At 44.9% G+C, this 27,275-nt stretch overlaps 1 protein-coding gene across 1 annotated transcript; it reads left to right on the top strand.

Annotated features, from left to right (window-relative positions):
* The first annotated feature begins 11,575 nt into the window (after positions 1–11,575).
* LOC135826542 (uncharacterized) lies at positions 11,576–26,783 on the top strand. The gene is made up of 5 exons (XM_065339151.1): positions 11,576–11,941; positions 18,509–18,979; positions 20,426–20,701; positions 22,987–23,271; positions 26,202–26,783. The coding sequence occupies exons 1-5, from the start codon at positions 11,668–11,670 to the stop codon at positions 26,633–26,635; spliced, it is 1,740 nt and encodes a 579-aa protein (XP_065195223.1). The 5' UTR covers positions 11,576–11,667; the 3' UTR covers positions 26,636–26,783.
* The last annotated feature ends 492 nt before the right edge of the window (positions 26,784–27,275 follow it).

The following is a 27,275-nucleotide window of genomic DNA, read 5'->3' as shown; positions in this document are numbered from 1 at the left end:
GGCCTCCACAGAAACAGCATCCACATCCGCCGCCGGACCAGGTGCACGGAATGCACGGCGACTCCCACAAACCATCAGGACAGAGTCGCGGACAAGGCTGAAAGCCAGGTCCGTCCGCAGCTTTCCCATCACGAGGGGATAAGGCTGCGAGAGCTTGGTGGAGAGCTTCGTTCCGAGCCGCTTCAGGAACCGGGTGGCCTCCTTCGCCAGGGCACCAGCGGAAGACAGGACGATCGGGGTGAAGGACGCGTGCTCAACTTCCCGGATCCGGGCACCGTATGCCGACTGCTTCTGACGCTCGTGCCATTGGAACACCTCAGCCATCGGGCGAGATCGGTACGACTGTGCGTTGGGATAGAACACCCTTACATCAAAAAATGCATCAGTCTGTACCGACCAAAACCCCCTGGCCTTGATGTCCGGTCTGGCGTCGTTATTACGTCGTTATTACGAAGTAGTGGTTGCGATCTCGATCTCGGCGATGATTTGTAAGAAAAGGGTTTGCTCCCCACACCGGAGCTCGCGCTATTCCGCCGACTTTACTGACGTCTGTCTCACCGTCCAGGAGCGACACTGACTCACGCTGTTATCTGGTGCTCACGAGGTGTCTGTCGCGCTGAAAACGGAGCGTCTCTGTAAGTTTGTATCCCTGGTGATGGTCGTGCCTGGAGAGCACTATAATTATAAGTGGTGCTCCTCAGGCACAATCTTCCTCAGCCTACTCAAGCTCAACTGATGAGGGGTGAATTCCCCGAAACACTGTGTATTAAGCAGGGAGTGGTGCTTTCTTGCAGGTTTGCCGAGTCGAAGGTTCGATGGACTTTTCGTGTGCTCTGGATGGCAGTCGTGAGTCAGTCAAGTGTCAAGTAAAGTCGGCGGAATAGCGCGAGCTCCGGTGTGGGGAGCAAACCCTTTCTTACAAATCATCGCAAGCAAGCACGCAAAGATAAATGAGAGCCCAGGCAGAGAAAACAAAACGAAGAGAGATGAGGACATAGGCAACGAAAACAATTCCAAAGCATTGCCAGGGATTGAATGTGTGCATCTGGGTACGACAGTTAACACGGCTAGTGCAGCCGTACAGAGCGCAGAAGCATAAAAATACAAAAGTGCCACAGCAGCAGCAGCCAAGAGTGTGCAAACACTAAAAAAGAAGATCAGTTCATGAAAAAATTATTGTCGCCACAGGTAGACATCTCCGGCAAGAATGCATGCGTGCGCACAAGTAGGCAGGCAAGAATGTCAGATGTATTGGTATTATTATGGCCAGGCTAATTAACAGTGCTGTTTCGCAATGAATTCCATCGGCATTTATCATGCGCCACCTTCCGATCATTTCGCCATTTTGGGGGAAAATCCCTTTTCGTGTGCTCTTTGAGCGACTGGGCACACGATAATGACGTAGCCGGCTGAAGTTTGAATCGTCTCAATTAGATTTGAGCGTTCTGCGATGAAGGAGAGTGGAATGGCGTTGATGGGACGAATTTGCTTGCATATCAGGCTTGGAGACGACTTTGCTGTGTTACCGCGCCGGATTTGTGGCGGCCGGATAATGAAGATTGGTACCCTGACGTAGCTCTCGCCAAGAGCTTTCCAATGAGCCCTTGATTGTGATCAAGTGAAGGACACCAAAGTTATGACATGGAAAAGATGAAAATTGTACTGACATTTTGTAATTCTGGTGCATACTGTGCTAGTAATCCGTCCATAGAGGGATAAGAAGGGATTTATATTGGATTTCAAGTTTGTTCACAAGCTGTTGACTTGGACTAAACCAAGACTGACATGCATACTGGAAAATAGGTAATAGATACGAGCGATAAAACATAGAACGGCATGTATTTGGCAAATGAGAACGATGAGGATATAGTATGCCGAGAACACTACTAGTTTTCTTGCAAATATAGTCTCAGTCAAAGAACAAACAGGCACGTCTGCCTTTTTTTATATGATATAGACTAAAAAGGAGAATATAGTATAAAACGCCATTAAAGGTAGTGATACTGAGTATAATCCCTGATGATGCCCTCCTGGGTGAAATTTGGACAATATTATATATGCACGTGGTGTAGCCAGGGACTGGTAGTGTGTTGCGAGTTGGGTATACTGAAGATACTGAGTAGAGTACTGGAAATTTAAGTCCTCGATTTCCCTAACTACGTGTAGCACGGCCAGCATTTTAAGAGGACTGAACATATCGGTAAGCAATGTGCTGCATTTACCCAAGTGTAGCCAAGGAGCTGGCAGTACATAGCTTCTAGTGAGCACAAGCGCAATTGGCAATACAGCGGCGCCGATGTGAGGTGAGGTAATGCTCGGGGAAATCATTTCAGGAACTTTCCAATCTTGTGAAAATAGAGATTGAAAATTAAGCGGCCATGGTATTAAAAACAAGTTTACTTGCGCGCTGAGCCCTGCCTGATCGAGGTATATTGATCGTCGCTACGTAATTCGGGTGTTTGTAAATTGAGAAGAGAACAACAATCGTACCTAAATCGGTTCTTACTCGATTTCCACAATCGAAGTACCGTTATGTTTATCAGCTTTTGATTGCAACAATCGTCGAAGCGATAGCACCTTTGAGTTATGGCGCTCGACGGCTACATAGCTTCACACGGCCAGACCCACTATTTTGTGCCATGCGTGGGCCCTCGGATTTCATTCTTTCTGCATTTTTGTCACATGGTGCCTTGGCAACTGCAGTTCAAATCGAGCAGTAGACTAGCGGGAGTGTGCAGAAGAATATAGAGCTCGATACGAGCAAGGAGAGTGGAATGGCGGGTAAGAGCTCAGTTTCTTTGACTTGCGAGACTGCGTCATGAATTTGGGACAGATTCACTCTATGGCTGGTGTACCACCTTGTGGCGGCTTGTGCTTTAGTCCATCGTTTGTCCCGTCGCATCAGCTTTCCAGGAAGGTTAAGATCTAGTAAATCAGAGAATGGATGCCAGAGTTACGAACGTTGTAGATGGCGTTTCTTCAGTAAAAAAGACCCATTTTCGCTTGTCGTTAGTCGACAGGTGGCAGTACCCTTCTGTGGTGACAGGCTTAACTGGGACATACTGGTATACACGATTGAGTCAAAAGGTGGGTGTGGCTGGGCTTGACTCACTGAGATAAGGTAGGTCTGGTGTTGTGACAGACCATGATAAGAACGAATTCCAGCTTCCAGATCTTTAACATCCATTTCTGTTGGTTCAAAACCAAGCAGGTGATAAGAAGCTGTCAAGCGGGAAGCTGACCAGGGATGTGCTACTGCTGTACGAGCAGGTGACAAACAAAGCTGTTCACTGTGTGCGGATCACACTTTCTCGTATCATAGACAACAAGCCTCTTCTACGGGCAAAACCAACAATAGTTATTATGATTATGAACGTAGCATATACAGTAGGCACCGGCGGATTATGCCCGCGAAATCATGGAATTATGCTTTCATGGATTCTCGCATTATGCTCGCAAAATCCTCATATTATGCTTTGGCACGCGGGGATACATATTCACTTCGTTGTGATTATGGAGCCTCAAAGTTCGGAAAATTGTGCCTTTTTCGTACTTGTAATTGGCCATAAGTACAACAAAATACATGAGTATCCCCATACCAAGGTGTCCATGCATACTAGAGATCAACCTGGAAAATAGAAAACATTACCTCTTCTACTCATTAGTTGACTTCTTTTGCTTTGAAAGATGTTTTCCTTACCCTTGAAAACTGTCATGTTCAGCTGTCTTCGTAATCGTCGTACTTTTTTATTTTTTTTAATTTTTTTTATTGGGAACACAGCCCTACAAAGAGACATGTGGAGACAAACACAAGACAAGACACAGGGGATGTAGGGACGACGTGCCGATGTACAGGGACCAACTCGACGGACCAGGGGTCTCGGCGTTAGCGTTGCAACCTGGCATCGAAAAAAGGGGGGGGGGTGCATGGTCAGGTAGCAAAAATAATAATTTAGTGCGAGAAAGGGGCGCTAGTATTGCACCAAATAATATAAACACGTGTAATGACTAAACCGGAAGGGAAAAGGAAGAAAGAGAACAATAATCATAACAAGCAAGTACTAGTAGAGAGGTAAATACTAAATGGGTCTTCATATCATCGACACAGGTACTGTGTGGACCACAGCCATCTCTTTCGGATTAGATCCTTACATACGTTGACCTTGAAGGTTTGGAGGCGTCTTGAATGAGGCTCGTGAAGCAGGAGGTCCGCAGGCAGGTTGTTCCAGGGTGTGATGGCGAAGAAGGGGAAGGATCGCAGGAGGTAGTCAGGGGCTGTGCGAGGGGGTGTCCACTTCAGCTGAAAGGCATGGTGCGTCTGACGTTTTTGCCGTGTGCACATGCTAGCTACGGCAGGGGGCTTGGTTGGTGGCAGCATGGCCTTAACCTGGGGAGGCCCTGGAATCTAGTGCAGCTTGAACAAGTATGACAGGGCTGCCACCATCCGGCGAAGCTGAAGACTTTGGAGGATGGTTCCAGGTCCCAGGAAGTGCAGGGCACGTTGCTGAACCTTGTCCAGCTGGGCCATGTTAGTTGCGGCTGCGCTCGACCAGGCCAGTGGGGCATATTCAAGTAGGGGTCGCACGAATCCCTTGTAGACCGTCACTCGACCATGGTCGTCCAGGATGGGTGCTGCCTTTCGTAGGACCCAGCCTTTGGAAAGGCGCGCAGTGCAACACTGCGAGTGTGCGCTCTGTAGGAGAGAGTAGGGCATGACTCCCAGCAGCTTCAGGGTATCTGTCTCCTGGAGTGCTTCACCTCCAAAGGTGACTGGTGGAGTGCAAGGGGAACGTGCTTGCGATGTAGAGTCATGCGCTGTGTCTTGGCTGGCTCAAAACAGATACGCCACTTGCGGCCCCACTCCTCAAGACTGTTGTGGGACCCTTGGAGGGAGGCAGTGGACTGTTGGAGATCGTCAGTTGGCTGTACTAAGCTGTAGAGTGTGGTGTCGTCTGCAAAGCTGCTCAGCTGCGTACTTGTCCAACCGATGTCACCCTTACCCTGCGAATTATCATAATCAGCTCTTCTCTCCCGTAGCTCGAGCTCTCCTTCTATCATTACCGAACATCAACTATACCTCAATTTGTTTAATTATTAGAGCAATACCCATAGCCTGCACAGTCATAGCTGCTAAGATCCAGACGTCAAGACTTCGTAACAAGCATAGTGTACATGTACGCGGAGTTTGGCGGACCACCCATCACTATCTCGTCCGCCCCGGGATGCCTGATAAAGGCTGATTCACTCGCATCTTCTGCTACATGTGCTGTATCCGGTTGAGAAAGAACTTTGAGAAGACGAGTTCGAGCACACAAAATGTATTTCTATAATTTCTAGCCTGCTTTTCATTGAAAACACAATCTGCATGACCTCCGAACCCTTTACCATGCAGACCACCAGCTCGAATCAGGTGCATTGTATACAATAGTGTAGCCTACATACATGTACTAGAACTGTGATACAATCATGTAGTTATGCTCCTACCTCCGCCGCGGAAAAGATGCCAATTTATGCTCCAAATTTTCAACCACCAAATTATGCCAATAATTATGCCGGCATAATCCGCCGGTGCCTAATATACAGTACTGCGCAGTAACAATAAAACACTAATAAAACAAGTGAAACTCAGTCCAAGCAACTTTCAAAATTGAACTCGGATAGTGAGCCAAAAATAAAATATGATGAAGAAAGGAAATTTCAAATTTGGATTTCAAGGAGAATTTCAAAGTTTTTAGGAAATTAGCTTGCAAGTGTTGAGTTTCGGAGAGAAAAGAGCAGTACGTGGCATATGGCCTCCAATTTTCCTAAAACTATGAAAAAAGGAAAAGGACAAAATGTTACGAGTTATGACAAACTATCCACCAATATAGCCATATTTTTATAAGGTCAGCGAGTGCGACAAAATGGCACAAACCTGTCAAGGAGTACTGAGACATTCGGCGACCTGACACCTAGCTCCAACACTTCTCCAACGCGCGAACCAACAACCTTTCAACTTGGAAGGCTGAGGTTCGGAAAGTTCCAAGAGGGGAAGGAAAGCGCAACGAAAAACAGCATGAACTACGCGCCACGGCAAAAAAAAATGCCGAAAGTCACGAGATGATGATGAAACTAGTATGACTGTTGGACATTCCCGCATTACTACACCTCGACGACGCAAAGCAACAAAGCACCCAACTTGGGAGGCTCAAGTTTATGTACATGTAATAAACATATAGAGGGGAAGCAAAACGAAGACGAATTGTGACACATCGAAACGTCAACATCTTACTTATTAACTCCACTATCATGTAAATATGATGGGCTAGTTATGTACAATAACAAGTAGTTCCACACGATGTGCGTTTCTCCGTATAGATGATGACGGCTCATCAGGTGTGCAACGTTGAACTCGGATGGTGAGCCCATATAAATATGATGAAGAAAGGAAAAGGTTGTTGGTTTGCGCCTTAGAGAAGTGTTGGAGCTAAGGGTCAGGTCGTCGAATGTTTCAGCACTCCTTGTCAGGTTTGTGCCATTTTGTCCCACTCGCTGATGGTATAAGATCTGCTTACGTTGGTGGACAGTTTGTCAACTTTCAAAATGTATTTTTTAGGCTAGTCAGATGACTCAGGCGTGCCTCTGCAATGAAAACCGCAACCGGATCTCGCTTCAGATAGCGGGAATTTAGAGGATTTGACACCACGCAAACACATGATGCTGGACCTTACCAGCGCAAAGCACAGCCGAGTGCGAGTCCACCCCATAGTGGCAAAATCCTGATCATTTCTCTTGTATGAGATAAGAGCAGCCAAGCGCTTGTACAAAACTGTGGCAGCTTTCCCAGCATCACGAATGGCCGATATGACGACTGGAATGAAGGAGGCCTTCTCGACCTCACGAGTTCTCTCCTCATATCATCTCCTCCTCTCGGGTTCATAGCCAGCATGCACAGCGGGGGTTTAGGGAGCATTATTCGAAGCAGTATAGAGGTTGAAAAGCCGTATATCAAACATTGTGCGTTCTAACCGGCCACCCCAGAATCCACTGGTAGCGAAGTCGAGGCAAGCATTGTCCGCTAAGGACGCAGAATGGAGGTTGGACTGCTCACCAGAGAGCAGTTGCAGTGGAGGTTCCACGGATACCGAGTAAGCCACCTAGCGAATGAGGTCAGCGGTGACGTCACGGATTTTATTGTGCCATACGACGGAAAACCACCGGTCGGGCCGAAAAATGCGTGGGAGAGATCGAAGCCGCCGTTTCCACAAATGCAGGACGACGGCAAACGCTCCGGCACCCAGCCATAGCGCAAAAACAGAGCATCTCCAAACTCAGACTTAGAGAGACGAAAGCCATAGCAGGGTAGAGGACGTGACGTCAGCCAAGTATAGCTACCACACTGGGAAGAAAGCTCAAACTGAGGCACATGTACTGCACCTTTACCGCTCAAAACCCCTCCTTCAGATGTTGCTGTTATGCCCGAGCTGCAGTGCGGACTTGACGTTTGGTGGTCTTGGTAGCGTCTGCCACACAAGCTGGCGAGAGATCTGCCTCACTAATCCTTACTCTGAGCTCTTTAGTGGGCATATTGGCGTGATTGGGCGGTGGAAATCGAGAGACTCAAACTGCTATGCCGACAAGGGATCGAGAGCATAAGTCGCTCCACACTGGACGGAGGGACTCGACTAATAAGTCCTGGGATGAGGCGCTCCCTAATAACAGCTTCCAGACCACCAAACTCTTCAGATGACATCTCCAAGGTCCGGGACAAGAAATATCACTTGTTTTGTAGACCATGAACAAATGTGGAGTAGGCGGCAAAGGGTTGTGTCAGGACAAAATCGGTTAGCCGCGACACCTGAAGTGTCAAGTAGATGACCTTTGCCTCTACGAAACTAGCTGCTCGGTCAGTCCATCCCACCAGGTGCGGAGGGCTCGAAGTTCTCCACACCCTGAAGGATCATCTGCGTACCACACCTGGATGACGTCAGATGAGCTGACTGCCTGGACCAAGCGTACGATGCAAAGGGCGCACATCAGCATCGCAACCGAATCAATCTGCATGGGTAGTGCTTCATAGTATAACAAGCATTCACCATCCACAAAGAGGTTTGCCGGATGGCGGCATGTGTCGATGTTCGACTCAAATCGCAATATATTTTTATGGTAGGTGTAAGTCAATTCTCCAAGCATATGGACTAATTAACAAGTGTGCAAACGTTTCGCATCGAGACAAGAATGGCAAGAATGCATGCAGTTACACATGTAGCTGTAAGTCCGTGTTTTATATTCCTCAGGTAGAGGTGTGCGCGAATGAGTGCCGCGCAACCAGTTAGTAGATATTTTCTACTATTACGGAATATGTTTAGATGAGTTCATCGGTGGCGTCGACAATCTTTTTTTGTGCCTTATACGACTTCCATCATCAAGACCCTCAACAGGAAGAGGAGTGCTAGCAAAACCGTTCAGCGCTGATGTGCCTGCGTGGCGCACGCAAGCCATTCTTACCAGCAATGGCCTCAGACTCGGCAGCGCTTGTTGTTGCTGAAGCAAGAACCTCAGCTTGAGGCTCACATTATTATTACTATCTGTCAATTGTCATTAATGACATTGTACATGATCATCATCGCGTGCGCTCGATCTAATCATTGATTGTCTTTATTTTATGTTTTGCCCGTACAAGAGGCATTAGCACTGCAAAAAAGTATAAAACTAAGTATTTTATAGAAAAGGAAAAGGAACATCAGTGAGAAGGCATTATACTGCCTGTAATGCTGGTGAAGTAAAACAAAGTAACAACAACAACAAGGAACTACAAGATACGGTTTTGTGTCCACTAACACTTTCTTCACTAACACTTTCTTTCTTTACGGAGTTGTTGTTGCTGTTCGTTTTGCTACTCTTTCTTTCTTTTTCCCTCCCCTCATGTCTATTAATTTTATTGCCGTGGTTGGCAATCACCCACTCTCGTAACATTGGCCGGTGTTTCCGCCGAGTCTTGAGATGTTGTAATAAATAAAATAAAAAAAACACCACCTGTGACCAAGCAATCAGATCATGCCATATCGTTGCACGAGGCTGGCCAATGGTACTGACGTTCTACTACGAACTGACAGCATTAGCACATCTTGGAGGCGCACACTAACACATGCGTCACATTGTGATATGTATCTTATAAGATCAGAACAACACTAAAACAGGATGGAGACTACTTCTGGCAAAGGCAGGCAGAAGCTTCTGATGCCTTACGACCAGACCCACGATCCTATTACAATGCAATTCGGAATCTGCGACAAATTAATATGGTGATGAATACACTCCAGGCATTATGGCTGTCATTACGCGCCTGCCCACACACGCTCTCTACGCTGCAAAGTTACTCTGGCACAGCTCACCTTCTCCACCAATATCACTTAACGCCTGGCGCCTATTCGATGAATGGTTAATGGTACTCAATATAGTAGACAGCAGATCACACAGCAACGACATACTAGTAGCTCGATTGTAAGGCACGTTTCGTCCCCGCTGGACTCATGAGGCAATCTTCGTCTTGAAAGTCTTCGCATGAAGCCTGACGTGGGAGAATGATATCCCACTGCAGCTGTACTTGTGTTGATTATTATCATGGCGATGGGCCTATGGGCCTATGAAAGAACGAGAGAGTCTTGCACTACATCAGTATGACCGACCTGAACATGGCGCAGCTGACCCAGCAGCTGCCTGGTGTAAAGGTGAATCACATAGCGCAATGAGGTCAGTAAGAACCCGCTACGCAGGCCCACAGTGTGACAGCTTAGCAATGCGGCTGGTCCACCATGGGCCAGTTATTCAGGCCTCTTTTATGGGCAAATTAACACAATGGATTAAAATGCAATATATCATACGCTGGAGAAGAAATCAGAAAATGCGTGTGTAAAATAAAGATTTTCAAACCCAACCCCAAAAAACCTGGGCCAGCTGTCCCTTGCCATCGGGCAATCAACCAGGACTATTATGAACCCACAAGTTCTCAAGTGTGAAGGGCCTTCTCGCTTGTGACATTGTGTTCGTTTCAATGCAGTTGTATCTCGACCCCGCCGTGCCGATGATGTTTACGACGTGGTATACGCTACATGCGCTAGGAGCGATTTGCTGTGTGCGCTGTATGTGTGTTGTATGCGTATGCTTTTCTGATATATGCTGTCATTTTTACTCTATAACTACCTGGTGGTTTTAGTGTTAGTTATTAGTTGATAGTGAAGATTTATAAGTTGATCGAAGTGAAAAATACTGCTGAAGAGTAGATAGTTGTCCTGGTGCCGTGTGGTCGTTCGTTCCTGACAATTTAGAGAATTAGAAGGGTTCACAACATTTGACGACTACGCCAGGTCCAAAACGAGCATGGCAGAGGAACAAACTAATTTGGAAGTCAGCTTTATCGCCAAAGGAAATCGGTACGGATTTGAAGGCGATAGGTTGATGGAACACGTGGAGAAGCGGCTCCGACAGTACTAGGAGCGTGAAGAGCGCAGTGACAGATGGCAGACTCTCTATTCTAAGTCCGTTGGGCAGTGCTGACGAAATTGGACAATAGGAGAAAAAGTTAGAACCCCGGTATAGGGCGGACACAGGGAGAAGCGTGTGGTAACTTCTAGAAAATAAACGTGCGGATGTCTTTGCGCTAACGGTTGCAATTTGTTCTTTCTTTTCTTTTATCATTTCATTCTATTTCCTTCTCAGGAAAGAATCTATAATATTATGTTTTCGCGCTAAAAGTCACCCTGGGCCACATATTTTTGTCCAGTACAAATGGGGGAGCACTATTCAAGAGAGAGAGAGAGCTGTTCGAAAGAGGGTATTAAGGGAATCTTCAAAGGGCAGAAGCCTAAGAAAACACCGAGCCGAATGCTTACTGTAAACTACTACGATTCACCGATACGACAACGAGAGCTGAGATTTTGATCCTGAAACTACGGGGGGAGGGGTTGAGGGGAGGGAGGGGATTATACTAATCAAGAGAGAGCGAGGGAGCTTGGTGTTTTCACTGTCTCTTAGAGATTGGGGCATAACTTGAGAAAGAGTGAACTATCCAAGAGATGGCTCTATTTGCGCGAGTACAGTATATGGAGATGTCTGTTGTATTCACCACTATAAACAACACGCGATCAAAATCCCGTTTCAGGGAGGAAAAAGAGTGTAAGGCAGTAGTTCTTAAAGTGAGAACGTTGAGTGCGGAAAAGTTCTTCTTCTGAATGCATAACCTGGGTTACGCAAATTAGGGACTCCACCATTGAGTGTACAAGCACAAGTAGTATACACAAAAACACAATACTTGTATACATCACAGTACCTTGGGTTTCTCACAAATTAATTAAATACTTCCCGGGATCCACAATAATATCGGGATCTGTACAATGTTCACAATAAACAGAACCCTCCCTCTCCACCCCTGGGCTCACCACCATCATCATCCGAACATGTTCCATCCTTCATTTCGCTCCTTTTTCTGTTTACACTGCTCCCATATACATATACTTGTGCTTGCTTCTGCATGATTTGTAATTCTGTGTAGTGATATGGGATGCCTGTCCTCTGACCAGTGCTCGCACGTGGCAAGTCGATTGGACCTTTCGTCTTGGATTTCAAACTTGGACAGAAGCAAAAGCAGAATGTCAATCATATGGCGGATCACTAGCGACTGTGCACACAATGGCTCAGGTGACGTGTGCAAACCTGACAGTGAAGGGAACTGCCGCTGTGTGGGTAGGCTTGACTGGTACATGGACAGCTGGAGATTGGAGTGCTTGGAAATGGGAAGTGGCATCGTCCACCCGTACAACGAGACTACCCTGGTCATCCCAGTATACACTTCCAGTTAAAAATTCTAGTTATACTTACGGGTTTTTGGAACCAAACAAGGGCTTACTGAACTGGATAAACAACTTTCAAGCTAGGTGCCTCTGTCAACGATATGTGCCTAAAGGTAGGTCTATATCCATTGATTAAACTGAAGGAATATCTCTACTAATCTAGATCGGTACGGGCCACTCCTCTGATTAAATTAGACATTCCATTTACTCTTTAAACCACAAGTCCCAAAAATGAAGACCGCGGATATAACTAAATATATTTGAAAGAGAAAAAGGGCACGGGATAGTGTTCTTCGGTGTTGGCGAATGGTAGGTTCCCGAATGTAACGATGTGGCAATTTAATATACCATTTCACTCGTTGTTGCAACCAACCTTCCGTCATTTTTTCCTTTCTCTTTTTCTCTTGTATCTACTTTTTTTTTTTTTTTTTTTTCTCCACAATATCCTTTAACATGTTATTCACAGTGGGTCCAATGTTATTATGCATTTTGCCTGTTTTGATTTCCACTATAAATAAAGTATACAACAACAACAACTCGCACCTGAAAGCAAAGCTTCACTGTACTTGCGTCTAAACTAATGATGCTTGTAAGATCAGAGCGCTCTATATATGTTCATGAAATCAAACCCTTAGTAGACAAGACTGCTCGACACTTGACTCATGCTTATATGCATTTACAAAAAAGGCCAATATAGGCTGCTCCAGGTGGAGAACTCAACGCACGACAGAGGCGAAAGGCTGTGCAAATGTAACTTTACATTTCACGCATTTCAGCAATCATCAGATAGCAGCATTTACAATCGAATCCTCGACGAGCAGGTCTAGCTATTTTGTGCTAGTGTGGAATAAAGTCTGTATGTGTGAAGTGTAGATGTGTCTATGGGAAAGTGCAGTTGAATTATTTATGACAGTTAACGAATAAAGATGAGAATAGAGGCGATAACAGGGCAGTGGCACTGAGTAATCGATGGCGATTGCGACAGTAACGCAATGACATACTGTAACAGGCGTGAAGAGGGAGAGAGAAAGCACCGTTACGCCAAACCTGGTACAGGTGGCGCCATGTTGAAAAACCTATCATGTAACATATGGTGAATTTTTTAGACAAGTAAAACTTGTTTTTGTGTCTACAATTCGAGACCAGCCCCGATCTTGTGTTGATATTGACCATTTTGTCTGCATCCGGGGTCGCCGAATTGTAAGCCGGGTATAGAGCACGATGGGTTTCTAGTGTGCTCCAGACGCAGTCGTGAGCCGGTCAAGTGTCTAGTCAGTCGGCAGGAAGCAGAATCTCCTACGTTCAGAGCAGAAAATTTCTTCACTGTTGCATCATCTTTCATGCCATAATATCCATGTTCAAAGGAAGAGACAAACACAGGACAAGAGCGTCCCTGACAAACGATGTAGCTGCCGAAAAAAGCACCTGCTCACTGGACGGGGACCTCCAAGTACTATGCATCGTGTACAAGGCGACAGTACAGTACACAGGAAGAAAGCAGCGACAGGGGTACCTCGGCTTTGCGGAAACACTCTTTAAGCAGAGATAGAACAACCATGCGACCGAGACAAGGCATGAGAGAATGGAAGAAAGCACAAAACTATCCTGGAGCACATGAAAGCTCGAGCAACAGAACACTCCACGGGCTGTCAAATGGGCCGTCGTCCCCCATCATTACGGTCCGGGGCTACTTGAACGCTGTCCACTATGCTGAGAAGTTCGAGACACTAGAAGCAGACACGATGAACATCGACAAAAAATCGTAGTTGGTATCGAAAGTCAGACAGGAGCGCAAGTTATACCTTTCCAAATTCTATGAATCAGTTACACGATTTTTGTGTCAACATGGTGCCACCTTTACGGGGTTTGGCGCCGTTGTGTTTCCCCTCTCTTTCTCTCTCTCGCTCTCACTCTCTATTTCTCTCACTCTCTCACTATCGCTGTCTCTCTCTTCACCCCTTCTATGTTCTTCCAATACTGTCGTTCTTGACCTCGATAACTCGGTAGCACTGCCGTGCTGTCGTCTTTATTCTAATTTTACATCCGTTGCCTCTCACCAACACTGTCCCATTGCCACATCTACACTTCACACACACACACACACACACACACACACACACACACACACACACACACACACACACACACACACACACACACACACACACACACACACACACACACACTAACTTTCAAACTAGCACCAAATATCCACGCCGGCTCGAATAGCATTCCATAGTAAAGGCCGCTGATTCCTCTTGCAGTAAAATCCAAAAACTACACGCAAAAATTCAGTCACTTTTGCATCAACTGTTGCAACGAAAAATGTTGGTGGCGCAAGGAGAAGCTTGTCGTTTGGAGTGACAAGTGATCACCGCTGCTTTTCCTTGTCAGAGTCAACAATACACTTTGTTCTGCAGCATTGGGAGTGGTGTTGGAGTAGAAATTGCTGACTAGACGTCGCGGAAGGGCGAGCTTTCCTGCGCAGGTATGAGTTTGGACGTATTTCAGAATGGTCGAGTGGAAAAATTCAAACTTGTTTATTTCAAGAAAACCCCCAAAGGGATGATGGGGGACATGTCCTCAGTGCTAGAAGAGGTGCTCTACTATCTGCCGGTGTATAGTGTTTGCTAATTGAGGACGTAGCTCGCTGTTTTATCAGCGCTTGTAATTTGGCTATTTTCAAAACGATCATTTGTGGCGTCAAGGGATGATTTCCCTCGTCTTCTGGGATGCAGGCGTGGCTAAGTGGTGCTGCCCCAAGAACTCTTCTAAGGTGAGGTAATGATGGCTTGATGGAGTTTTGTTCGTAGCTTGTTCTTGTACGCTGTGCCGTGGCTCGTTTGTAGACCCATAAATCGTGCCAATATTGGGCCAATATTGACGGTATGCCAATTTCATGGTTCCCTTCAAAAGATTGTGTGCGGGCTTTGGAATGTCGATCTACACCCCAAAGGAAATCTACCTGCAAAATTTGAGCGAAATCTGAGAGATCGACTTGCACATATGTTCTGGTTTTCTCAGACATGCTCTCTTAATACGCATCATTTATGTGCGATCAGGAGAACACACACCACTTGGGATTAGAATAGCGGATTTCGGGAGATTGATGGATAATGAACTGTTCCATGCCTGCATCAATGGTAATAGCAACTTTAAGGCAAGCCAACTCTGCATCGTGGGTGATAATGAAGGCCCAATGGACGGCCTTGAGGTGTGCTCCGAGTCACCCTCAGCCAGCACGCTCTTCAACCCGCACAGTTTGCGTGGTTGTCTGTCCCCGGCTTGTTGAAGTTGTCAGGAAGTTAACTTATTGAGTTCCATGATTTTAGCGACCCAATTGTTGAAGTATATTCGTGCTGATGGATTTTGGAAAGTCGACAGGATGAGGTTTAGCGGGGTGGCACCCCAAGCGAGCTCTCGAACATGTTTCGTTAGCTCGTGTGTGACACAAAGATCCACAAGGCTATCCCCGAGAGGGTTTGATTTTTCGCTACCTAGCTAATCTTTACAATGCACATTGAAATCCGCCGCTGGAACTACGTTTGGGGACAGTTCTTTGGTCTAAGGTAGTGTTTCGCCACGTGAATTGATGAGACAGAGGTTGGTGGGGCTACAGGAGTAGGAGCGGTACACAGAACCAATCACCAAACACATAGCCCAAACTGTTGTACGTTCCGTGGACCGAAGTAAGTCTAGATTATCAGAAGCAAAGGTGGACTTGATCAACACATCAATACCACCTCCGTGCTCGTTTCGGTTTCTGCCATATGAGAATCCTTGTTCAAGAATGCACGAGTCAAGGCCAGTTATTGCATTAGCAGAGAATACAGCTTCAATGACATTTTCTACATCTAAGTCGTGCCGGATGAGTGCATGCCTCAGGACGTCTACTTGGAGGTGTCAACCGGAGCTGCCAAACAACCAAGCCCAATGGAGGAGACCAGCGTTGAAGGTTACAAAGTGAGCAGGTCGGATGTCCGCCATAAATCATCATTGCACGAGAGGCAGAAGAAGCTGCAGTACAGCGAAAGGATTGTCAATGTTGACCGTGGTAACTTTACCCCGCTTGTCTTCACCACGGCTGGCAGTGCATCCCCATAATGCTTGCGGTTTTTGAAGCGATTATGCGCTATGCTGGCACAGCATGATGGCAAGCCCTACGGCGAGGTTATGGCCTATGTCAGATGCTGTCTGTCGTTTGCACTCCTCCGAGCTGCAGTTATGTGCATCAGAGGGGCTGGCTCTGCATACCATCGACCGGTAAATGCATTGCGCCCACTAGCCATGTAGTGTTAATCAGATCGGCCAAGAGAGACGCCAAGGCATCTTCTCGACGTCATCAGAAACTGGAATTCAACGCGATATCGGGCAGTGCGTCGGAGTCGCTACGAAATGTCATAGACGTCGCGAAGGAGAAAGGGTCGTCGAGCTGGCTGACGTGCCGTCCACTTAAGAAATATCATTTTAATTTAACAAAGGGAGAGTTTTGGGACGGACTCTGCCTCCGTTACGGATGGACACCGGCCAAGGTACCGTCACACTGCTCTTGCGGCCAAGAGGCAACTGTCGCGCATTCCCTGTCGTGCCCCTATGGAGGGTTTCCCTCCATTAGACACAATGGTATTCGGGACGTCACGGCCCGGCTGCTGGACGAGGTGTGCACCAGTGTGTCCATCGAGCCCTTGCTGCAACCGCTGACGGGGGAGCGTCTTCGCTACCGGACCGCAAATGTGGAAGACCGTGCCCGGTTGGATGTCGCTGCCAATGGTTTGTGGGGCAGTCGTTTTGAGCGTACACTTATTGATATACGGGTTTTTAATCCTCACTCACGCTCAAATCGATCTGCACCACATACTATTGTGTATCAGCGACATAAAAAAGAAAAGAGAAGTCACTATGAGGAGCGGGTGAGGCAGGCTGAGCAAGCCTCCTTTGTTCCGGCGGTCATGTCAGCCAGTGGCGGAATGGGTCCAGCATCAACAGCACTGTACAAACGAATTGCTCATCTGTTGGCGGAGAAGAGGGGTGAGCATTACTCTCATGTTATGGCATTTGTTAGATGCAGGATTTCCTTCAGCCTTCTGAATCCTGTATCATGTGCATTCGCGGTTGTAGGCGTTTAAATTTTGGTTTGAAATTTGCACCCTCGCGGAGCCCACGCTGCTTTGGCAGTGGCGGAGGCTCGCTTGCCGACGTAACCGTCGGAGATCATCATGAACAATGGACTGATTAATTATTCACTTGTCCTGTCTTCATAAATAACATGTTATTGCATATGTTCTTGGTTTAGTTTTTGGCCTTTTTCGTGCTTTGGAGTTGATAACATTTTCCTCACTATCGAATAAGACCTGCAGGCTGCTGCCGCTCTCCGTTCTCAAAAAAAACCCTACACTACATGTACAGTGTAGTACCTCAAAAAAAAAAAAAAAAACTAGCCATGGCTGAGGGACGGATGTAACAGTGGTGTGTATAACCTCGCTAATGGCAGTGTCCTCAATGCTAATGGACGCGTCATGTTTTTGTTTATAATTTAAGGTGCAATTTAGCGCTGATGTGGGTATTTCTTTGCTTTTCTTCATTTGGTCCTTTAAATGAAGCGGCTTTTTATTTCCTTTTTCTTCCTTTGCACCGAGATATTATTTCTTGCTGTTTTTTACTGGATGTGTCACGACTTTGAATTGAATTGAATTTTTTTAAATTGATTTGATTTTTAGCGTTATGAGCGGCTTTATTGACATTGCTCTTCAGATTGGATTTTTTATTGGCCCGTAAAAGAGGCTCCTTTACATCCTAAATTCTGCACTATTCTGTTCGTGTGGACTTCACAGGTGTGACTTGCACAAATTTTACCAGTATGCAGTGTCTTATACAGTACTATTCAGTTCAATTCTATCATTCCCCAACTGATTATCCTCTGGTGAGCTGCTTTTAGTGAAATCATGAAACATCATTTGTCGTGCAGTGCTAGTTGTCGGAAGTTGTAGCGTGATGCTATATTTAAGATTTTAACTTGTGGAAGCTTACACCTTTCTGTGTTAGAAGCGCTGTGTATTCCTAACTTAGCTCCAGGACTATGTGTATAGAAGGAGCGTGTGTTATCTTTGCAGATGCTTGGTGGCACACCTAGCTCAGGAAAGTGTGCCCAGGTTTTCATGATGTGTTGACCATGTTTGTCTACAACTCCCAGGTTCCGTATTTGAGGTTTTGGCACTTTAATCATTTTTCAATTAGGTTGAGGTGTTTACTTTTTTTCCTTATTAAAAACTTTACGTAGTTACATTTTTTCAAACATTCCCTGTGCTATCTTGATGAGGAGTGAAGGAAAGCGTCGTTTAGATGAAAGAAAGTGTCTACTTGATAGTGTCGATTTGCGTCTCTGCATGCGAAGGTATAGATTGCGAAAATATGGGGTTTTGTTCTAAAGTATGTAGTGCCGCTCTCAAAACATCTGTTTCAATTTCCCCTGTCTGATGACCACTGCCATGCCTGAAACTTCTCTTTGCACCTGGTCTTGGCGCTTTTCCTGATATTTCTCTGGAAATTGGTCTGTTTAGCACTCTATTCGAGGTGCCTCTACCTTTTGTGGACATATACGTGGAGTGGTTGCATTGGTTGGTTGGATCACATCAATGTCTTTATAAAGGCTTTTTTTGGAATACAAACTGTCAATTCTGCAGATAACTGGTACTTTTGCTCACAGAGCCAAGAAGCATCGGGAAGCCTCGAAACTCTTTACGTTCCCACACCTAAGACATACGATGATGCGTCTGCTGAGTGTGCCCGGAGAGGTAGCATTCTGGCAAATATCCAGTCTAGATATCATGGAGAGTGTGCAAGAGAACTGCTTGGACCCCGAAACGGTCAGTGCAACAGTTCTTCCAGTGGTAACTGCACGACTTCCTCGTACTTCTGCAAAACCAATACATGCAATGTGTGGGTTGCTCTTCAACGACCATCTCCATCCAAAACCTGGACATGGATGTTACCTGTTCCAATCGCTGCAAAAAACGTTTCTTGGATCACTGCACCACTACAAGAAGGTGGTGGACGGAACGAATGCGGATATTATTCCCCGGAGAAGGACAGTTTTGGAATCGAATCTTGCTCAATGAAGCTAAGTTTCTATTGCCAAAGATATACACCAAAAGGTAGGGATCTCATAGGAATTCTTTCACACACCCATTAGGCTACTCTTATACTTGCCTAACAGCCTTTCCGTATTCACCTACCTATGCACTAAAGGGGCTGATAATGTAATATTAATTTGTAAACAAAGGTTGCTTTTAAAACTTGCTAGCCCACTAAGGCCATTCAATGCACATTTTTCGATCCATGATCATTATCACAACTACCATAATACAAAGATCGGGATCGATGTACATTTCTTCTTCCAAAACCTTCGGGTTTGTTTTATTCCTAGGGAAAAATGGCTCGGGCAGGCAATTACCACTTGGCGCGGTGATTGGAGAGATTTATAGCCAGCTTCGGGAGTACGAAAATGTATAGAAAGAAAAATCGAAAAATGAAGAATGAAAAGTTGAAAACTTGTGGTCAGGTGCTTTTTGCAGGGGTACGTGGGTGCTGCTAATGGGGTTTCTCCCTCAAGCGCTCAATATCCCGCTAGGGTCTAATGGGGTTAGCGTCCGTCGAGAGTTCCCGTCGGACACGGACACAACCCTTTTCTTTAATATTCTTAAATAATCTTAACCCTTGCTGTTCCGAAGCACGTACTAGCTGGCATTACACGCGATATTCACATTGGGCACTAGGAATATCGCCATTTCACTAACCAATAATGATATCACCTAATTAAGGAATTTCCAGTTCTTGGTCTTGGGCAGTATATACGATAGATTTGACCAGGCAATACGGCAGTAGTTAACATGTGGCAAGATAATGAATTGTAAGAAGAAGAGCGAAAGCGGACAGGAAGATGGGCGCAATGTGAGTATAATTATTACAGTTATGTCCCGACTTGGAGTATTTCGCTCCTGCTCTTGAAGCCGTTGAGCGCTCTTGTCTTTGCTGTTTGCGTTATGCAGAGCTCCCTGACTTGTCAGTTTGAGCACCCTGGCAAGGTTCTCCATGTACCTTCGTCAACGTCCTTCACATCTAAGAGTTTCATGTTTCAGTCTTGTTTGCGCGCATCATCCCCTCCTACTCCTATAGCTTAGAACCTTTCAAATTGGAAGGCGGTTCGAGTGCGATTCTAATACAAGCTCGAATACGTGCTAGAGTTTACTGGCAATTGGTTGTTGACCGTCAGTACTGTTCAACAGTGTCGTTCAATTGCATTGCATGAGTTGATGGTCAAGCAACTAATGTTGTTGTTAATGGACATTAAAGCGTAACTTGCATTTCCTGGATCATTTTCTTTCCTATCTATATATTTTATATACCTGTTAAAGATTGCTGGAGTCTCGGTTCGAAAATCTTTTTGAATTCTGATTTTCTGGAAGCAGTCAAATAGTCCGTACATATACAACTATTCTTGCATTAGAAAGGTAATATTCGACAAACTAAAAACCATTTACTTGTACATGTCTTGTTCACTGGTATTCCATGCGTTCTTCAATATGCTCTTTCCCCTGTAGTGCCCTCCGCCATAGCTGTCAACTCTACAGACACGCACATCTACGCACGCATAGTACAGCCTAAGATACTTCGAGATTGGGTTTCTGATTTCTGCTTTCTGTACGAGAAAAATGGAACTGCGGCTACCCCGACGGTAGTGTGCGACAAAAATGAATCAACTGTTCTGTCAGGCCTGGCAACAAATACTTTGTACCGGATCAGAGCATTCTTCAAAACTACGATCGGACACAATAGCAGCATGTCCTCCGAAATCAAAATTGGAACATTGCCGAAAGGTAAGGGATGCCGTTACATCATAATTATACCGACACCCACAGGGTCAGGAGTTAAGAGTTTTGCGTGAATTTTTAAGGATTTGGTGAAATGAACATTCTTCTTATTGTTCCGGGCAAATTCGTTTTGCCACGATCGATTTCCTCAAATTGTATTGTATTGTATTGTATTTATTTAAAAGGATTCTCCAAAAGCAAATGGATGCTTATCACGGAAGTCTCCCACATAAATATCCCAAGAAAAATGGGAAATGGGGGAGAGGAGAGTGGAAGATGAAGCATGAGAAGAAGGGAAACAAGTACCTAAGTATCGAGTTATAAAAGCAGGAAAGAAATCGACGAGGGAAGAAATCACCTCTGCAGATAATAGCGGGACATTTAGATGAAAAAGAACCCAGCAAGGATTAATTTCAAGGAAAAAAAATTTCGCAAACTTTTGTTCCATTCCACAGATAAACTGAAGAGAGGGGATTTAAGGAAATGGGCGCCAGAACGAGGTAAAACTATAGAGGACGGGTGACGACAACTAAGGGATACATTGAATTTGAAACGAATTAGCAAAGACAAATGACATTCCATGTCACGCTTCACATAATATGCATTGCTGATTCGATCTAGGGTATAGCCACAAATGTGCCCAAATTATTTCGTTGGCAGGGAGAGGTGTAAGGGAAAACATGAAAATACGATTATAGAAATAATGTACGTGGAGATAAAAAATTTGTTTTTTCACGGCTGAGCGTAGCGAAAGAGTGCAAAAAACGTATTTTTCACTCACAAATGTTTTCGTGCATTTGCTCTTGTTCTGCGCAACTCCGCTGAACCTGCCATCGTGGACTTTGTTTTTCCTCGTTGTAGTTGAAGTTGCCCGCCCACCCACCCTGGGTTCATGGGAGTCGTCCGCTGTTCATCTTGACAATCTATGCCTATGTGTGTGGCTTATGATTATGACTTACACCGGTTATTACATACCATTTCTTGCTATATCTATTCTTGGGTCCGACTGGCAGTGGGGCAGGAATCAATGAAATAGAAAGGTTTTTTGGCCAAAAAGCGTGTTTTTCCTCTAGCCCGGTTGAGCGGTCACGGCTAGGAATGTAGGGAGTCATTGTTTTTCAGGCGCTCCCCTGCTGCCCAGTCACCCATGCTCACCACTGGCCATGCTGTTCACTAGATTTCACGGCTTTTTTCCCGCTTGCTGGCGGTTCTTTGATGGATTTAGATATTTTTCGGCTATTTATCTATTTTGTGGCTGGGAGTGTGGTTTTTTTGCTTCTAATCATTTCTGGAAAACCACCACGGTGGTGAGTGTGATTGCTCTGGTAGACCACTACCCCATGTACTGAACAGTCGCTTTGTGAGTGAAAAGTTTAATAATAGCTATGAAAAGTATGAATGCCGCAGACATCACCACGCAACATGACAATTTGTTCAAGGTTTGGTTTTGTGTGTTTCCAAAATCGATTTTCACGCTCCGATCATCAGTGGAAATACGGAACTAAAGAGATCAAGGGAAAAACAAAGGTTAAAAGGTTTCTGCACTGTTCATGCCCGTTTGTCACACTTACTCTTTATTTTAGTTCTCACTTTTTGTAATACTTGCCACAAGTTACCCGTCATGTGTCACACTTCTTTGGATTTTTAACCTTTGTTTTTCCCTTGATTTCTTTAGGCCCGTATTTCCACTAATGATCGGAGCGTGAAAATCGATTTTGGAAACAAACAAAACCAAACCTTGAACAAATTATCATGTTGCATGGTGATGTCTGCGGCATTCATACTTTTTATAGCTATTATACGATTATAGTTTCCTTTTTTAACTCGGATGTGGAGCTAATTAAATTATTGTGAAAAGAAGAAGGACACAATGTTACGAGTTGGGGGACAGTTAGTCATAACTCGTAACATTTTGTCCTTCTTCTTTTCACAATAGTTTCTTATCAGTGTTATTTTCACGTGCATGATCCTTAGTCACTGCCTTGCATGCAGTCTTTGCCTTTGTCACACCGGGTGTATATTTGGAAACTATTCCATTATCACGTTGCTCAACATCATTATCACCTTACTTGGATCTATACGGTACTAGAGAAACTGTGAGTGGACCTATTTGATCCACACACTTGAACGCGGCAGTGCTAAAATAATAATAATAAGAATAATTTGTGTCTTTCCCTCAAACTAACGAAGAATAAGAAGAATATAAATGATAATAATCCTTTGGTTAATTTTCTTCTAAACAAAACAATTTCCTTAGTCATTACACGTGATGTGGATGTGTTTTATATCAGCACCAAATCCGCCTCTCAACCCCGTCATCTCAAGTACTACTATCACGGTGTTTCTAGGCCAAATAGAAGAAGGCAACCTTCCCATACGCCAGTATTGTGTGCACGGAATACCTGCTAATGATCTGTCCGGGAATATGCCATTGGTACCAGTATGCAGCGCCTCGAAAAATGTCACCTTACCTGGCCTAAAACCCAACATGAGCTATAATGTCACCGCCTATGTTAGCAATGCCTATGGAGATAGTGACCAGTCCAGCTCCACTCGCATTACCACGTTGCCCACAGGTGAGGATGAATTTTGTTTTAAGCATTGTACGTAGCTTTGGATGTGGCTAGCACTTAGAAGGTCATCACACGAAGCACGGAAGCGATATGGTTTCGAATAAGCCTTTCGAACCCTTACTTTCCAAGTTGAGTACAATAGTGAATAACACAGCAACCCGGTTTGAACAAAGTTGCAAGCAAATCCTTATAACCGGCACTTTGGAGGTCAGAGCATTTAAAAAATATCACTTATGAAAGTGAAAGTGTTGCCAGACATGATACCCTCTGTGTCAAGGTTATGCGTAAAATAGAATATGGATGACTTAGCAAAACAGATTATGAGTATTGCCAAGTGTTTAGCTACATGTTGTCAGCAATGAACGCTTTCTTTCTTGACAAGGTATGTGTGGCCTTAGCCAGGGCAGTGCAAACGCACAAAAAATGAAAACAACAGACACAATCTTTTTTTCGTTACACAGAAAAACGAATATCGTTTTTGGTTTCTACATTGGTCAATATATATACATCTGAACTTGTAATAGCAATAAAAAGAACAAATTCTGCAGTCATCGCCACACTACAACGAAGTCATGTAAGTTCACAAGAATTAATTTTCTTGTCACATTCATCAGTGGAAAGTCGTGACTGAAGAGTAACCATGCTGAACAATGATTAAATATACATTCAATGATGTGTTACGAGAACAAAATACAGTGCCAAAATAGAAAGAGGGAAGGTGAGACAATAGCAGTGAAGTGAGAGCTAAGTGCAACGGTGGGTGAAAAACTAATAATTATAACGCTAAAACTGTGTAGTGAGACGAACAATCATGCTGTGCACCTACGAAAACAATTTTAACGCAACTACATGTTTCTTCTGCTTACAAAGATCAGGCTTATGCAAACGAATACAAACAGCCTCAAGTACTTTCAACTGACTAGCATACCGTGCACGACAAAGAACAGAAAAACTAAAATCATCATACACCTGCAGACACTTAGGGTGAGACAACAAGTGAAGAAAAACGGCAGACTTCTTACGATCACAATCACCATCTGATTCCCACCGTTGCACTTAGCTCTCACTTCACTGCTATTGTCTCACCTTCCCTCTTTCTATTTTGGCACTGTATTTTGTTCTCGTAACACATCATTGAATGTATATTTAATCATTGTTCAGCATGGTTACTCTTCAGTCACGCTTTGAAAGTGCTTTCCTCTTGGTCGCTTCACTATAATTTGTTGTCATTGCAGTTGTAGTTTATCCGCCAAGCACTTGGGACGTCCAGGTAGGCGTTTTCAGCCACCATGGAGGCGTTTGCGCTCTGGGAAGCGTCTGCAAATCATGCGCTGAAAAGAGAGCGCAACAAATAATTTCTTGACGGAACCATCCCGTCACGAATTTTAGATGGAGCACGAGCGACTAGAATATTTGGCAGCTGGATCTCCAGAGATACTTTGCTGCCTGTGATAGTCCCCGCAAGAAGAATCAGGTGAAAGTGAAGAGGTTTCGCTCAGATGACAAGCCATCAGCGGAGGCAGCGCAGACGACGAGTTTGAGAGCTCCGTGACACGAAGTGGCGACGCGGACAGCAGCGCTGAGAGTGACGAACGAGATTCAGTACTCCGTGGCGACTAATCGCAGCTGGATAAGTTGGTGAGATACGGAGACAGCCCTGAATGAACTAAACCTTACTTGATACAAGATATTTTGTGAATAAAATTGTTGCAAGTATACATGCACGCTTAAAGCGCTTGCGCATGAAATTTGTCACAGTATAATGCATGTATCTACGAGCTGCTGTGCGTAGGAGAGCAAGACATGCTTGGTGGATGTATCTGGCTTGACCCAGCATGCATATCTAGTCTTGTTCTAAGTTGCAGATTCTTCCCAGCCATGTAGAACGTCAGTTGCTTGGCTTCTTTCTGTCTGACAAGTCTGCATACAACACCAGACCTGCACATGACAGGGATTGAGTTTTCAAGCAACATTGCAGCAAGTGCAGGAAACAATGTTACTATAATATCAACTAGAGTACGCTGTGCTTCCCTGAAGACCTATAAATATGCTAAATTGTTCTCAGTCACTCCATTAGAGCTAGCTGTATCTGAGTTCCATTTTGCCTTTTTGCTGACCATTTTTGTCGACCGTCACCCATCATTTCGGGCGTTCTTTTTACCATCTTGGAAGGTGCCCAGAGCTCCAAAATTTGGCCCATAGATCACTCATTTAGTGGACAGTTCAAAGCCATCAAAAACTCATTTTCGCCAAATATCACCTAACCCTGGTTTTTGCTGCCCATGCCTCATATTGTCCTCTTGGGAATCGTTAGCATGGCGACGGCAGATTCTTGGCCTTGTCTATTTCCACCATGTATTCTCCCAATACCCCTCCTTGTTGTCTCACTTCCAGCTACCCTCTTCCCAAAGCAGTCGTCACCCTTCATCCATAATTCTTCCTAAAGCTGGCACCTTCTTTCGTAAATCAACCCTTTTTTCTTTGAGTGTTGCCTGGAATAAACTTCCTGAAGATATTCGTTCACTCTCTACAACAGCGAAATTTAGTATTGCTGTTCGTCGGTATCATTCGCAATCTATGTTTTCTTTGAAAGGTATTCCTGACTTTTGTGTCTAGGCTAACCACATCTATGATAGTTTCAATCGTTTGTGTATATGTCAGTTATAGTAGTCCGCAATGCTGCTTTTCTAATTCTCATTATGATTAGCATGCAATGTACTACCCGAAGTACTGAATTTACTTCTTCTGTACTCTATATTCTAATGTATCTTCTACCTCTTCTCCCTTACGAACATACTTTCTCATTTTCCATACTTACTTAGGAGACTCCCTTCGATAGGCATCTATTTGCCTCTGGAGGATCCGTGAAATAAAAATCAATCAATCAATCATATACTTGTGCTTGCTTCTGCATAATTTGTTATTCTGTGTAGTGAAATGGGATGCCTGTCCTCTAACCAGTGCTCGCACGTGGCAAGTCGATTGGACCTTTCAATGTGAACGGAAAACTTGGACAGAAGCAAAAGCAGAATGTCAATCATATGGCGGATCACTAGCGACTGTGCACACAATGGCTCAGGTGACATGTGCAAACCTGAAAGTGAAGGGAACTTCCGCTGTGTGGGTAGGCTTGACTGGTACATGGAAAGCTGGAGATTGGAGTACTTGGAAATGGGAAGTGGCATCGTCCACCCGTACGACGAGACTTCCCTGGTCATCCCAGTATAAACTTCCGGTTAAAAATTCTAGTCGTACTTACGGGTTTTTGGATCCAAACAAGGGCTTAGTGAACTGGATAAACAACTTTCAAACTAGGTGCCTCTGTCAACGATATGTGCCTAAAGGTATGTCTATATCCATTGATTAAACTGAAGGAATATCTCTACTGATTGTGAAGGGCCTAGGGGAGGACACACCAACAACCCACTCTTGTCCGGCTAACCGACAACTAACCCTGAAGGGCTGTCATCCTTGTTATTTTATCTTGGTGTGTAAAGTTGTACAATATGTGAGTACTAGAAAAGGTACCGGTAGTACGGGAAGTAATACGCAGCATGCTATTCTAATGTCATATATGTACAGGTGTAAATATGAGGATGTGAAGGTTATAGTTACTGTATATGTATATGTAAAGGGATATTTAATGGCACCAAATGATATAGTTCCAATATCATCACACCATTCCCCTTCTCCGGTCACAGATACCATCTGTGACATTGACTAAACGAGAAACAATAGATATAGGATGTAACGGCACTAAAGGATATAAAGGTACAATATCATCACACCATTCCCCTTCTCCGGTCCGAGATACCATCTGGTACAATGACTAAATGAAGAGAGAAACAATAGATGAAGAAGCTAGGAGCAACACAGCAGGAGAAGAAAGTCACATCTGGCGGGACAATGCATCGGCGTTGCCATTGAGAGCGCCAGGCCGGTGCACAACGGTGAAAGCGAACGGCTGCAGAGCAATGGCCCATCGGGCCACCCGAGCATTGCCACTA

Source organism: Sycon ciliatum, chromosome 10, assembly GCF_964019385.1.
Source record: "Sycon ciliatum chromosome 10, ocSycCili1.1, whole genome shotgun sequence".
Classification (NCBI taxonomy): Eukaryota; Metazoa; Porifera; class Calcarea; order Leucosolenida; family Sycettidae; genus Sycon; species Sycon ciliatum.
This window is presented reverse-complemented; position numbering and strand designations above follow the sequence as displayed.

Coding starts and splice junctions, on each gene's coding strand:
- LOC135826542 (XM_065339151.1), top strand. CDS start 11,668: ATGGCTCAGGTGACGTGTGCAAACCTGACAGTGAAGGGAACTGCCGCT. Junction 11,942..18,508: donor TCAACGATATGTGCCTAAAG/GTAGGTCTATAT, acceptor TCAATTCTGCAG/ATAACTGGTACTTTTGCTCA. Junction 23,272..26,201: donor CATTACCACGTTGCCCACAG/GTGAGGATGAAT, acceptor TATTCTGTGTAG/TGAAATGGGATGCCTGTCCT.